Consider the following 13,687-nt stretch of genomic DNA (forward strand, 5'->3'; position numbering starts at 1 on the left):
ACCCATGCATTAAGGCTGAGCAGGACATCCCACCACAGGGAATAGGTTCCAACAACCTAGCTCATGAATCAGGTTTGTTTTCTTAAACACCGATTTACTTGGTTTGATGTCATGATTTAATTCTATTAACTTACTGTAGTCAGGGTTAGTATGATACTTTCTGTCAACTTGACACAAACTAGTGTCACCTCAAAAGAGGGAACCTCAGTGAGGAATAACCCCCGTCATAGTGGCCTGGAGGCATTGTCTGTGGGAAGAACGCTTTTTGACTGTTGGTTGATGTGGAGGGCCTAGCGTACTGCGGACAGTGCCTCCTCCAGGGACTGCCTGGTGGTCCAGGACTGTGTAAGTAAGCAGACTGAGTCAGTCATGGGAAGCAAGCCAAAACCCAATATTTGTCTTTGGGCTCTCCTTCAGTTCTTGCCTCTGTGTTCTTGTCTTGGTTTCCCTTGATGGTGGACTTTAACCTACAAGCCAAAAACTCCTTCCCTCCCCTAAACTGTTTTTGGTCATTGCTTTATCACAGCAACAGAGAAGAAAACAGGACAGTTTGGAACCAAACACCAGTATCACCAGAACTACTAGTTTCATACACCTTTAACTTCCCCATGTTCAGTGATCTGATCTCCCAGACTAAGTTTCCAAGTAAGGAAACATCCCTATGAAGCCCGTCTTTACAAAACTAGAAGAAGGTACCTACTATGCTGGAGGTATTTATCTTAGTTTTGGTTTCTACTGCTGCAATGAAACACCATGATCAAAATGCAAGTTGGGGAGGAAAGGATGTATTTGGCTTATACTTCTATATCACTGTTCATCATTGAAGGAGGTCAACAGAAATTCAAACAGGGCAGGAACATGGAGACAGGAGCTGATGCAGAGTCCATGGAGGAGTGCTGCTTACTGGCTTGCTCTCAATGGCTTGCATAGTCTGCTCTCTTATGGAGGCATTTTCTCAATTGAGAACCCCTTCTCTCAGATGACTCTAGCTTGTCTCATGACATAAAATGAGTCAGTACAATTTTTTTTGAGACAGGATCTAAGGAGGTTAAGTGGGTTAAGAATGAGTGAGGAAAGAGAAGCAGTTTCACTATGGATCCCTATTTTAAGGAAAGTAAGAGTACCAGGGAGTCCTGGGTAGGGCAACAGAAACCTCGTTTGGTTCTTGACCTTATTTATCACAACGTTATCATTTTCTACTGTGCAGCACCCCTCTGCCTAGACTGGCTGCAACTGGTCAGATACAGGGACACTGGGATAAAAGGAGGAGCATTGTAGCAGAGGAGGGAAACATAATTTTGGTTATATGTGACTGTCAGGATTATGTTTTTCTTTTCACAATCAAGTCAAGGTGTTACACTCATTTGTGAGACTGCATCTTTAGTTTTCTCAGGATATTATTATCTCCATTCCACACAGAATATTAGCATAATAAGCAAAGTCTCATTTTAGTGCAAGATTTCAGAAAACATATGAACAGAACAAGCTTTTGGGAAGAAGTATCCCTTTATGTGCATGACACTTCAAGAAAACCACTCAGATTTTAGAGTAAGACTCAGAGAAAGAAATTAATTGTAAAAGATGGCACCATCTAAGAAATTTTCTAGAAGCAACTGTGGTTAGGACAAAAAACTAACACAGATATTACTGGGGATGTAGAGAACTTAGGACCTTTGATCATTACTGTGGGAATGTAAAATGGTTCTGATGATGTTGAAAACAGTCTTGCTATTTTTCAAGAATAAAACCTAGAGTTACTATATAATATACAATTCCATTCCTCACTATATAGCCACAAGAATATAAGACAGGTAGTCAAACAACTAAATGTGTATGCCTATTTATCAACAGCATTGTTCACATATCTCTGAAGTGGAAACAGCTCATAAGGTCAAATGATGAATGAAAAAATTGTGGCATATTCATAAAATAGAGTATGTTCATCCATAAAAGGGAACAAAGTGCATGCTACAATATGGATAATATTGTGCTGAATAAAAGCTAGACACAGAGGCCACAGTGCATTATTTCATGTATATAACATATTTAGAATAACACATCCATTCACAGAAAGCTACTCCTAGGGACTGAGGGGTGTAGAGAATGGGGGGAGTAATTGCTAAACAGGAATAGTACTCTTTGGAGACCACAAAAGCATTTTGAAACTACACAGAGGTAGTGATTTTACACATTGTGAATATACTAAGTGCATTGGATTTTACATTAAAATGATTAATTATAATGACTAATTATGAATTTCACCAAATGGCTTGGATACTCATGTCCCACAACTACAAAATAGGGGTTGGCTACACATACCTGGGGGACAAGGCTGCTGTTGCTGAGGTGTGTTATGGGGTTCTGGTGAAACAGGCACTTCAGAAACATACTTTAGAAGCTCCTTTCCAAGATATGTTACCTGTAAGTAATTCAAAATGGAATTTAAAAATTATATATTCTGGAAGAGGCAAATATACTTATTTCCTGAAAAACTGTGATTTTTTTTGTAAACAATTTATTGTTTTATAATACCATAGGTCAGAGCCATGTCTAGCCTGCCACCTTTATTTTTATAAAAACATTTTGTTGGAATATAGTTAGCATTCAGCTACTTAACATTTCTGGCTGCTTTGGGACTAGTAGAGATTTAAGTTCTTGGAGCAGAAATCATGTATCAGTGAAGCCTGAACTATAATTTACTATCTGTTCCGATACAGAAAAATCTGTCAGCCTTTGTTTATCATTAATTCTCTCATCAGCTCACATGCACAACTATTAATCTAATATCTACTGCTTTATATCTTAAAAATGATCATTCTAATAAAACTAAACCATAAAAGTAATGCCACTTTTCAAGAAATGAGATTACCTAATTGATCAACTACTCAGTTGGAACCTCCAGCATGCCCCTGCACGATCTGGAAAGCTCCATTCCTCTCCCCCATTCTCCCTCCTTCCCCCCCCCAAACCCCTCTCTGTGAATCTCCAACAAAGACAAGGTGCCAAAAGTTTAGTTCTGCCTTCCTGGCAACTACTGCAACTTCTTCTCCTATTGCCTCCAGCAGCCCAAGTCCCTGCCTAAGCATTCCAGCTTCTGACCATACTTGGACAGAATCCAAGTTTGTGGCAGACATGTCATTACCCCTCATCTATAGGCTATATAATCTCTCTGCTTTAGTTTGGATGCATGACTTCTCCAGACTTAATCTCTGGGACTGGAGAACTGATCTTGAAGTTGCTTTGCTCAAATCAGCATGTTTTTTTACTTTTTCAATTCAGCTTGGCCTGACTTACTGCACTGGCAGAAAAACCTACTATCCGGCTACAGAAAATGTATTAATCACATTAATAACATTTAGGCCTATATATACATTTAAAGATGTGCTTGTGAATTTAGAGATTAACTAACTAATTAATTAATGTGTTATCAGCTTAAAACTTCAGAGCTTAAAAATATCTGTCTGTAAAAGGGAGGGGCAGAGACTAACTCACAAATAACTGTCTACTCTCAGTTAGGACATTCTAATAATACAGTCCCAGAGAGTAGCTTCATGTGGACAATGTGTCAAGTTTCAATTTGAACATTCTCTCTAGAGCACATTTTCTTAAACTTAAGAATGACACCCTCATAGGCCTTCTATAATTTCTCTGCCCCTGTTTCTGTCACAATAATTATCTCATTTAAATAAGTTAATGTGTCTTGTTACATTAAATACTAAGCTTTTTGAGAACAGGGCCTGTGTCATATGCATTTTTATACCTTTAGTACCTGCTGTTATGGAATGAAAGACTTTTAAGTTCCAGGTCTTAAGTAAGGCTCTTAAATTCAATGTCTCAGCTTATTAAGATTGAAAGAGATAACATCCAGCAAATATTTGATATGGTTTTCTAGTAGACTTTTAGTGCTCAATAACTTATTAAGTTTAACAGAGTGAGCTACAGGGTGAGCTACAGATAGAACATCTGTAAGGTGAAGAGACCCATTGGGCTCAACTCATAGGCCAAAGTCTGAAGGTGAAAATCGGACATACTAGGCCTCTCCACTGTGTCAATCCCTCCTTTCTTGCCACAGACTGGAAAGGTCCCTAAATATTATCAGTCAGTTTTCAAAGAATCAATATTAGAAACAATGGATTTTGGATTTGTTATGTCCTGAAAATGTCCAACATACTTTGCACTCACCAAAGTGCAAGCTGGGTATGTTTGCTCTTAGGTGTCTTTCAGCCATTTTAGACTCCTCTATAATTCTCTATTTAGTTCTGTAGCCCACTTTTAATTGGATTATTTGGTGTTTTTGAGACTAGCTTCTTGAGTTCTTTGTACATTTTGGAGGTCAGCCCTCTGCCAGATGTGGGGTTGGTGAATATCTTTTCCCATTCTGTGGACTGCCTTTTTGTCTTGTTGACTGTGTTCTTTGTCTTACAGAAGCTTCTCAGTTTCAAGAGGAATATTTATTAATTGTGGATCTCAGTGTCTGTGCTACTGGTGTAATGTTCAGGAAGCAGTCTCCTGTACCAATTTGTTCAAGGGTACCACCTACTTTCTCTTCTAAGAGGGTCAGTGTGGCTGGATTTATGTTGAGGTCTTTGATCCATTTGGTGCTTGGTGACATGATGGGGAAATCCTGTGTATATGTCAATAAAGCACTGTTGGCCAATAGGGAAGCAAGATAGGTGGGACTAGTAGTCCAGGAGGACTCTGGGTAGGAGAAACACAAGGAGTCATCATGTAGCCCACCAGAGAAGTAAGATGTCTGGTAAGAGAAATACTTAGGTGGGTTAAATACTTAAGTCAGAGATAGCCAGTAAGAAATCAAGCAAATGGCCAACAGCTTCATAATTAATACAGCGTCTTGTGTGTTATTTGGGGACTACAACGTGGCAGAGCCCAGGCGACTGGTGGGGAAAAACCAAAGTGGCTGGCAAGGAAATGACTTCCCTCTACAGTGACAGATATGGATTTATCTGTAATCTTGTACACGTCAGCATCCAGTTATGCCAGCACCATTTGTTGAAGATACTTTCTTTTTTCCATTGTATAAATTTATCTTCTTTGTCAAAAATCAATTGTTCATAGGTATGTGGGTCCATATCAGGGTTTTCAATTCATTTCCATTGGTCTACCTGTCTATTTTTGTGCCAATACCAAGCTGTTTTCAGGACTATAGCTCTATAATTGAGCTTAAAATCAGGAATGATGATGCCTCCGGAAGTTCCTTTATTGTACAGGGTTGTTTTGGCTATCCTGGGTCTTTTGTTTTTCCATATAAAGTTGAGTATTGTTCTCTTAAGGTCTGTGAAGAATTGTGCTGGGATTTTGATGGGGATTGCATTGAACCTGTAGATTGCTTTTGGCAAGATTGCCATTTTTACTAGGTTGATCCTACCTATTGGAGAGCATGGGAGATCTTTCCATTTTCTGTTATCTTCTTTAATTTCTTTCTTTAAAGACTCAAAGTTATTGCTATAAAGGTCTTTCACTTGTTTGGTTAGAGTTACCCCAAGGTATTTTATGTTGTTTTTGGCTATTGTAAAGGGTGATGCTTCTGACGTCTTTCTCAGCCCATCCATTTATCTTCTGTATGTAGTAGGACTACTGATTTTTTTTTTGAGTTAATCTTGTATCCTGCCACTTTTCTGAAGGTGTTTATCAGTTGTAGGTGTTCCCATGTAGAGTTTTTAGGGTCACTTATGAAAACTATTATATCATCTGCTAATAGTGAAAGTTGACTTCTTTTTTTTTTCCTCCCGCACTCCCCTTCCCCCCCCCCACCCTATTGCCAAATCCTTCCCCATAGGGGATATCTAGAGTCTGTCATTTTACTCTTGGTAGGGTCAAGGCACTCCCCTAAGAGTCCAGGCTGAGAGAGCATCTCTCTCTGTGCTATAGGCACATGAAGACAGTTTGTATACCAGGGATAGACACTGATCCACAGCTCAGGGCCCCATAGGTTGCCCAGGCCTTCTCACTGACACTCACATGAAAGTTGACTTCTTTTCCAATTTTTATCCAGTTGATCTTCTTTTTGTTGTCTTAGTGCTCTAGCTAGATCTTCGAGTACAATATTGTAGAGGTATGGAGAGAGTGGACAGCCTTGTCTTGTTCCTGATTTTAGAGGAATCGCATTGAGTTTCTCTCTATTGAGTTTGATGCTGGCTGTCGGTTTGCTGTATATAGCTTTTATTATGTTTAGGTATGCTCCTGTTATCCCAGATCACTCTAAGACTTTTATCATGAAGAGATGTTGGATTTTGTCAAAGGCTTTTTCAGCATCTAGTGAGATGATCATGTGATTTTTGTTTCTCAGCTTGTTTATATGGTGGATTGTACCGATAGATTTTCATATGTTGAACCATCCCTGCATCTCTGGAATGAAGCCGACTTGATCATGGTGAATGATTTTTCTGATATATTCTTTGATTCGATTTGCCAGGATTTTGTTGAGTATTTTTGCATCAAAGTTCATAAGGGATATTAGTTAGTTCACTTTCTTAGTCATGTCTTTGTGTACCAAGGTTATTGAAGTCTTGTAAAAAGAGTTTGTCTATGACCCTTCTGCTTCTATTGTGTGGAATACTTTGAAGAAAACTGGTATTAGCTGTTCTTTGAATTTCTGGTAGAATTCTGCACTTTCCTCTTAGTACTGCTTTCAAAGTGTCCCATAAGTTTGGGCATGTTGTGTCTTCATTCTCATTGAATTCTAGGAAGTCATTTATTTCTTTTCTTATTTCTTCCTTGACCCAGGAATAGTGTAATTGCACATTGTTCAATTTCCAAGAGTTTGTAAGGTTTCTGCAATTTGTGTTGTTGAATTCTAACTTTAAAGCATGGCGGTCTGATAAGATACAGGGGGTTTCCAATTTTTTTGTACCTGTGGAGTTTTGCTATGTTGCCAATTATGTGGTCAATTTTAGAGAAGGTTCCATGTGGCCCTGAGAAGAAGGTATATTCTTTTGTGTTTGGGTGGAATGTTCTATAGATGCCTTTTAAACCCAATATGGTCATATTAGTTCCTTCTTTGTTAAATTTCTGTGTAGTGGTAATAGTGGGGTGTTCAAGTTTCCCACTATAAGTGTGTGAGGTTTTATTTGTGATTTGAGTTTCAGCAATGTTTCTTTATGACTGTGGATGACTTTGTGTTTGGGGCATAGATGTTCAGAATTGAGACTTTATCTTGATGGATTTTTCTCCTATGATGAATATGAAATGACCACCTTCATCTCTCTCTCCCTTTTTTTTCCCGAGACAGGGTTTCTCTGTATTGTTTTGGAGGCTGTCCTGGAACTCGCTCTGTAGACCAGGCTGGTCTCGAACTCACAGAGATCCTCCTGCCTCTGCCTCCTGAGTGCTGGGATTAAAGGCGTGCTCTGCCTTCATCTCTTTTGATTGATTTCAAAATTTGTTAGATATTAGGATTGCTACCTCTCTTGTTTCTTGGGTCCATTAGATTGGAAAATCTTATCTCAATCCTTAACTCTGAGGTACCATCTGTCTTTGAAGTTGAGGTATGTTTCTTGTATGCAGCAGAAGGATGGATTCTATCTTCATATCCATTCTGTTAGTCTGTGTCTTTTTATAGGCGAGTTAAGACCACTAATATTGAGGGAAATTAAGGACCTTTGATTGCTCATTCTTGTTTGTTATGGAATAGTTGTTGTTGGTGGAATTGTATTTGGATTTCCACCCCTTTTCTGTTTTGGCTGTTGGTAAAGTGGGATTATCTATTACCTATGTTTTTCTCGTTGTAGTTAACTTCCTTGGGTTTGGGTTTCCTTTTAGAATTTTCTGTAGGGCTGAATTAGTGGATATGTATTGTTTAAATCTGGTTTTATCATGGAATACCACGTTTTTTCTCCATCTATAGTGATTGAAAGCTTTGCCTAGTATAGTAGTCTAGGCTGGCATCTGTGGTCTTTTATTGTTGGTATAATATCTATCCAGGACCTCTCGCTTTCAGAGTTTCCATGGAGAAGTCAGGTGTGACTCTGATAGGTTTGCCTTTATATGTTACTTGATCTTCTTCCTTCTTAATATTCTTTCTTTATTCAGTGTGTGTGTGTGTGTGGTTTTGATTATTATGTGGTCAGAGAACTTTTTTTGTGGTCCACTCTATTTGGTTTTCTGTAAGGTTCTTGTACTTTCATTGACATATCTTTCTTTAGGTTGGGGAAGTTTTATTCTATGATTTTGTTGAATATGTTTTCTGCATCTTTGAGTTGGGTTTCTTCACCATCTTCTACACCTTTTTCTCTTAAGTTTGGTCTTATCACAGTGTCCCATATTTCCTGGATATTTTGTGTTAGGGATTTGTTGAACTTAAGATTTTCTTTGGGCGATGAATCTATTTCTCCTAGTGTGTCTTCAACGAGTGAGATTCTCTCTTTCATGTCTTGTATTCTGTTGGTAATGCTTGTATCTGTTTACCCAGCTTTTCTATTTCCAGAATTCCCTCAGTTTGCGTTTTGTTTTTTTAATTGTCTCTATTTCAGTCTTCAGGTCTTGAACTGTTTGAATTGTTTCTTTCATTTTTTAGCCTTTTCTTGGCTTTCTTTAAGAGATTTGTTGATTTCTTGCATTTTTTGGTTTGTTTTTTCTTCCATTTCTTTAAGTGATTTTCTCATATCCTCTTTGAGAGCCTCTATCATTTTCATGAAGTTGTTTTTAAGGTCGTTCTCTTCTGCTTCATCTGCATTGGATGGTCAGGTCTTGCTGGTGTGGAGTCCCTAGACTCTAGTGATGACATATTGTTTTTTCTGTTTTTGAATGTGTTTTTATATTGTGTTCTTCCCATCCCGTCTTCCAGTGGGTGCAGGAGGAGTCACTTCTTCTCCTGGTGGATATGGGTCTAAGGTTCCCTTCTGCTGGGTGCAAGCCTGTCCAATATTCTAATGGCTCTCCTATTTCTGTGTGGATGTGGGACTGGTACCCGGGACTCTGCAGTCTCTGGATGGGCTGGGCATCTGGGATGGGATCCCTGGTGGGCAGTCCCCAGGCCTCAGGCGGCTCCGAGCAGGGCAGAAAGAGGGCTGGAAACAGGCCCCTGGCTACCTAGTCCAGTGGGCAGAGAAAGGGACTAGGATGCTGGCAGTATCTGGGTAGGCTAGAACCCTCCAAGATGGGATCCCCAGAGCATAGTCTCCAGGCGGGCATTTTGTTTTGAGACAGGGTCTAGCTATATAGTTCTACTTGCCCTGGAACTTTCTGTATAGACCTAACTGGTGTCACATTAATAGAGAATCACTTGCTTCTGCCTCTCAAGTGCTAAGACTGAAGATGTGAGCTACCATGCCTAGCCACTGCTAGTTTTTAAAGTAACTTTAATGTATGGCTGTTGTAAAAAGTATTGCTCTGATCACAATTTATAAAGAATGGATGACCCAGGCACTAGGTTGATCTGGTCTCTTACAGAGATGTCTCTGCCCACTGGAATGAGCACTAGTAGTGAGATGCAATGGGAATAAGCATCAGGACTTCCCTGACAAAGCTGTACAGCAGCCTACCCTCTATGTGAGTGGTACTAATTAACTCTGCTTAGCAGCTCTGTCACACTGTTGGATGAAGAACATTTCTTGTTTCCTGGAATGTGTATTGGCCAACTAATCATCCCTGGTTGTATATGTCACCATTCTCAGAACTAGTCAGCAGAAATACACACAATTATGAACACAGCAAAACTTCCCTTGCATCTAGACTTAGACTGTGACTTAGGAGTTCCTCTAGACCTTGAAGAAGCAGGTAAAGTTTTTTTACAGTACACTTCTATAAAGTCTTGTAAAAAACAAAACAAACATAAAGAAAACCCCAAACTGCCTTGAGCATTTACGAAAAGTGCATGAGTGCCCCATAATAATAAGAAGCAATCTAAGACTGCTCATGGTCTGGATAGATATCTCACACCAAGCACTGCCTATTTTCAGTGTCCACGTTTGCACTTGCTTCACTATCACATAGGTGCTAACCCACAGGACTAGCTGAGGCGGCTGGTAAGAAACTATCAGAAGCAAAATGATATATAAATGAGGCACTGGTACAGCACAAGAGCCATATGTCATAGTCAGCTATTCAAAGACAGGAAATGCATTAGTTCCAATAAAGGAAAAGAGAGGAGAAAGTGAGTTCTCACTGGGTACTATGTAACATGAGCATGCCGAAATCAAAAGACCAAAGCCAAGCAATCTGCCAGATTCACAATAGGAGGGAAGATTCTGTGTCAGCAAGAGTATAATCTATCAGAATTTTTAAAATATTGCAATGAAAGGGATTATTAAGATGCTAATTGCTAACATTTGTAATGAATTTCCCATCCGTGAAAAGGACTTGGCAAAAGGACTAAGGATGAACTAAAAGTAGATACCATGGTGATTGTCAGGAGTGGGGAGGATGGGGTGAGAAGGCATGGCAGACAGACTATATCATGTACAAAATCCAAAATATACTGATACAAGTGAAGGAACTAAAACTACTCTTACAAAGGTCTAGAAGAATGTAGAGTTGAGGGCATAGTAGGAGCTAGGAGGGAGGGTAGGCAAGGCTAGGTTGGACAAAAATGAGAAGCTGTCTCCTGTTAATTTGTGCTTTGAGGCTTATTGAAGTGGCTAGTGGAATTTAGGTGTATCATCCATTCTTTGAAATGATAATGGTGGTGTCTTAGTTAGGGTTTCTATTGTTACAATGGCCATAAAGCAACTTAGGGAAGAAACGGTTTATTTGGCTTATATTTCCATGTTACTGTTCATCATTCAAGGAAGTTAGGACAGGAACTCAAGCAGGGCAGGAACCTGGAGGCAGGAGGTGATGCAGGGGCCATGGAGGAGTGCTGATTACTGGCTTGCTTCCCATGGCTTGCATAGTCTGCTTTCTTATAGAACCCAGGACCACCAGCCTAGGGATGGCACCACCCACCAAGGGCTGGGCCCTTCCGCATTGATCACTAATTAAGAAGATGCCCTGCAGGCCTGCCCACAAGTAGATCTTATGGAGGCAATTTTTTAATTGAGATTCCCTCCTCTCAGATGACTTTATTTTATGTCGAGCTGAAATAAAACTATCTAGCACAGGTGGATTTGATGATGCATGCTTGTCTGGGTCAACTATGGTAAGATGGTTCTTAAACAGTGAAATCATAACTGGACTTACAATTCAGAATGCAGGACTGAACTAGTAGCCAGGCTACTAAGTCTTAGAGGTGCAAGTGAAAACAAGAAAAGCAGTTCTTGGAGTGGTTTGAAGACAGTGCCATGTTCAAAAGTGAAAGTGTTATGTACGTCTGTAAGTCTTACGGTATTCCCTTTGTTCTTAGCGGAAGATTTTGGCTGTATTTTATTATACTCATAATAACACAGCTATTTAATGATCCCAATTTTCTATATGGATTCAGGAAACTGAAGTTTCTTGGGAGAAAAAAAAGAAGTACATAGGGTGATGAAGTTGGTGAGAGTAGATAAAAAAGTCAACTGTGCTACAGGCCCCTGGAAACTCCGGCAGATAGAGCTGTAGGAAGGAGATGCAGCACATCACAGTAGACACATGCAGGGATACAAACCAAATCAGTGGTCTCTCAGATTTCTTTTAGAGATGTTTGAAAGCAAACAACAAATATTTTCTATTTCATTGTGAAGTTAAATTTAAAAATTACTCACCTTACTCCAAGCATAATTCCAGGTCACATAATTGCCACCTCCCAGAAGATCCTTGAGCCAGGAAACTGGGTTCTGGTAAATTTGCCCATTTTCTACCTTAAGTTTACCACTCAATAAAACACTGGCCTTGTGGGTAGTCTCCTGAAGTGAAAAACAAAAATTAAGATAAACAATTGCTGAAATATGTGAACTTCTGTTTCTGGCCATGATGAAATAGGAGAGATCAAATTTACTCTAACACCTGACTTCCTCGGTTCCAAACAAAAACCCAACAAAATATACAAAATAATGGTGTGTAAAATGCCAAATATCAGCAAAACAACGTCCATTGAACACTGAGAAGTAAGAACTTTGTGTGTGGGGCCTCCACTGCCTCAGCCTACTGTTTGGGTGTCCAGATCACAGATCTGGCAGGGAAGGAGAATCCAGGCATGACTCTAGAGTTACAGGGGTCACAGGAGTCACAGCACACAGGAGTCACAGGAGGACACACTATTGCAGCAGAGTCAAATGAAGAGAAATTGTTAGCTCTTCACAGGGTCCTCTTGAAAGACTCGCTAAATAGTGATTGACATTTATATGAGAGGAAACTGGCTAAGAATGGAAAAAAAAGAACCACATGAAAGGACTGGAGGTGATGGCACCTAGCACTCATAGGACAGAAACTAATGCTTCTCTTCACCATAAAACTAGAAAACCTCAAGATTAATGGTATTACCAAAAAATTAATCAAAAAGTCTTGATTAAGTAGGAAAAATAATTAGCCCTAAATTTGACACTACTCCAACAAAACTTAAAGAAAACCCTCAAAAGGCCAAATAGTTTCTAAGCAACTTAACTATACTATGCAACAAATTTACCAAATAATTTTAAGAAAGTAAAGATATCCAGCATTCACGAATCAAGTTCCAGTATGGAACTCCAACAATATTATAATAGTACTATCTTATTAAATAGCTCATCAAAAGGCAGGTAGTGTCAGACTAGATTAAATAAATAAGACCCATCTATATATTATGTGTGAGACAGACTTCATATTAAAAGAAATAAGTAAACTGAAAATTAAAAGATGGATAAGCATATCATACAAACAAAAACACAAGAAAAATGGAATGGGTATGCTACTATCAGAAGTACTTGTACCTAAAAGTTACTAGAAATGGACATTATACCATACAAAGGGGTTACTATATCAGGCAGATACAACAATTATAGGCACATGTGTGCATAAATCCAGAAGAGCTCTAAATGCAGGAAGCAAAACTTAATCACCATGAATGGTGAGAGGCTCACTGTCTTACTTTTAACAAAAGGTGTAAAGATCAAGTAGACAGAATATCAATTTGAGAAGGTAAGACTCAACCACACTATAAAATTGAACACTAAGTAAGAATATACAGAAATCTCTACTTAAATGAGTTATGGGTACACATCTATAATCCCAGCAGCTGGGAGGCTAAGAAAGGAGGATTGTGAGTTTAAGGCTAGCCTGGACTAAAATAAAAATAGCAAAATCATGTATTAAAAAGGCTTGTGATGTAGCTCAGTGGTATATTATTTGCCTTGCATATACAAGGCTCTGGATTCAGCACTGCAAAATAAAACTGGCAAAAAAGTCAAAGGAAAGCACTTAACAAAGGAGTAGTTTATTCCTTGTATTGCCTGTGGAACATTATTTAGGAGAGGACACTTGCTAAGTAAGTCATAAAATTAGCCTCACAAAGTTTAAAGATGAGTGTGATAATATAAAGTATGTCCGCTAACCACAAAGGAATATGAATAGAAATTACTAACAGAAAAAATAGGAAGTTCATCACTAAATAAAATTCAAACACACTCCTAAGAACCAGTGAATCACAGAAGAAATCAAGTTACAAATTAGAAAATACTTGGGATATGGCCCAATGGATACACAAAGATCCTAGCATTCACACAAATCTAGGTTTATCTGTAAAACAGCATGGGGTGGGGGCAGATGGAGTCTAATGGTTCTCTGGTCAGCCATTTCCACCCAGTTTGGTCCTTGCAGTCAGGTAACATATAAAAAA

The 13,687-nt window shown here is 39.0% G+C and overlaps 1 protein-coding gene across 1 annotated transcript in view; it reads right to left on the reverse strand.

The window, feature by feature from the left end:
- The window catches only part of Ankrd31 (ankyrin repeat domain 31), a 148,301-nt gene that overhangs the window by 11,827 nt on the left and 122,787 nt on the right, over nt 1-13,687 (reverse strand). Inside the window, exons 23-24 of the mRNA XM_040729078.1 lie at nt 11,640-11,780; nt 2,320-2,419 (exon numbers count right to left, since the gene is read on the reverse strand). Coding sequence (XP_040585012.1) covers nt 2,320-2,419; nt 11,640-11,780 — 241 coding nt within the window. The remainder of the gene's footprint in view (nt 1-2,319; nt 2,420-11,639; nt 11,781-13,687) is intronic.

Source organism: Mesocricetus auratus, unplaced genomic scaffold (assembly GCF_017639785.1).
Source record: "Mesocricetus auratus isolate SY011 unplaced genomic scaffold, BCM_Maur_2.0 Super-Scaffold_100020, whole genome shotgun sequence".
In the NCBI taxonomy this organism is placed as follows: domain Eukaryota; kingdom Metazoa; phylum Chordata; class Mammalia; order Rodentia; family Cricetidae; genus Mesocricetus; species Mesocricetus auratus.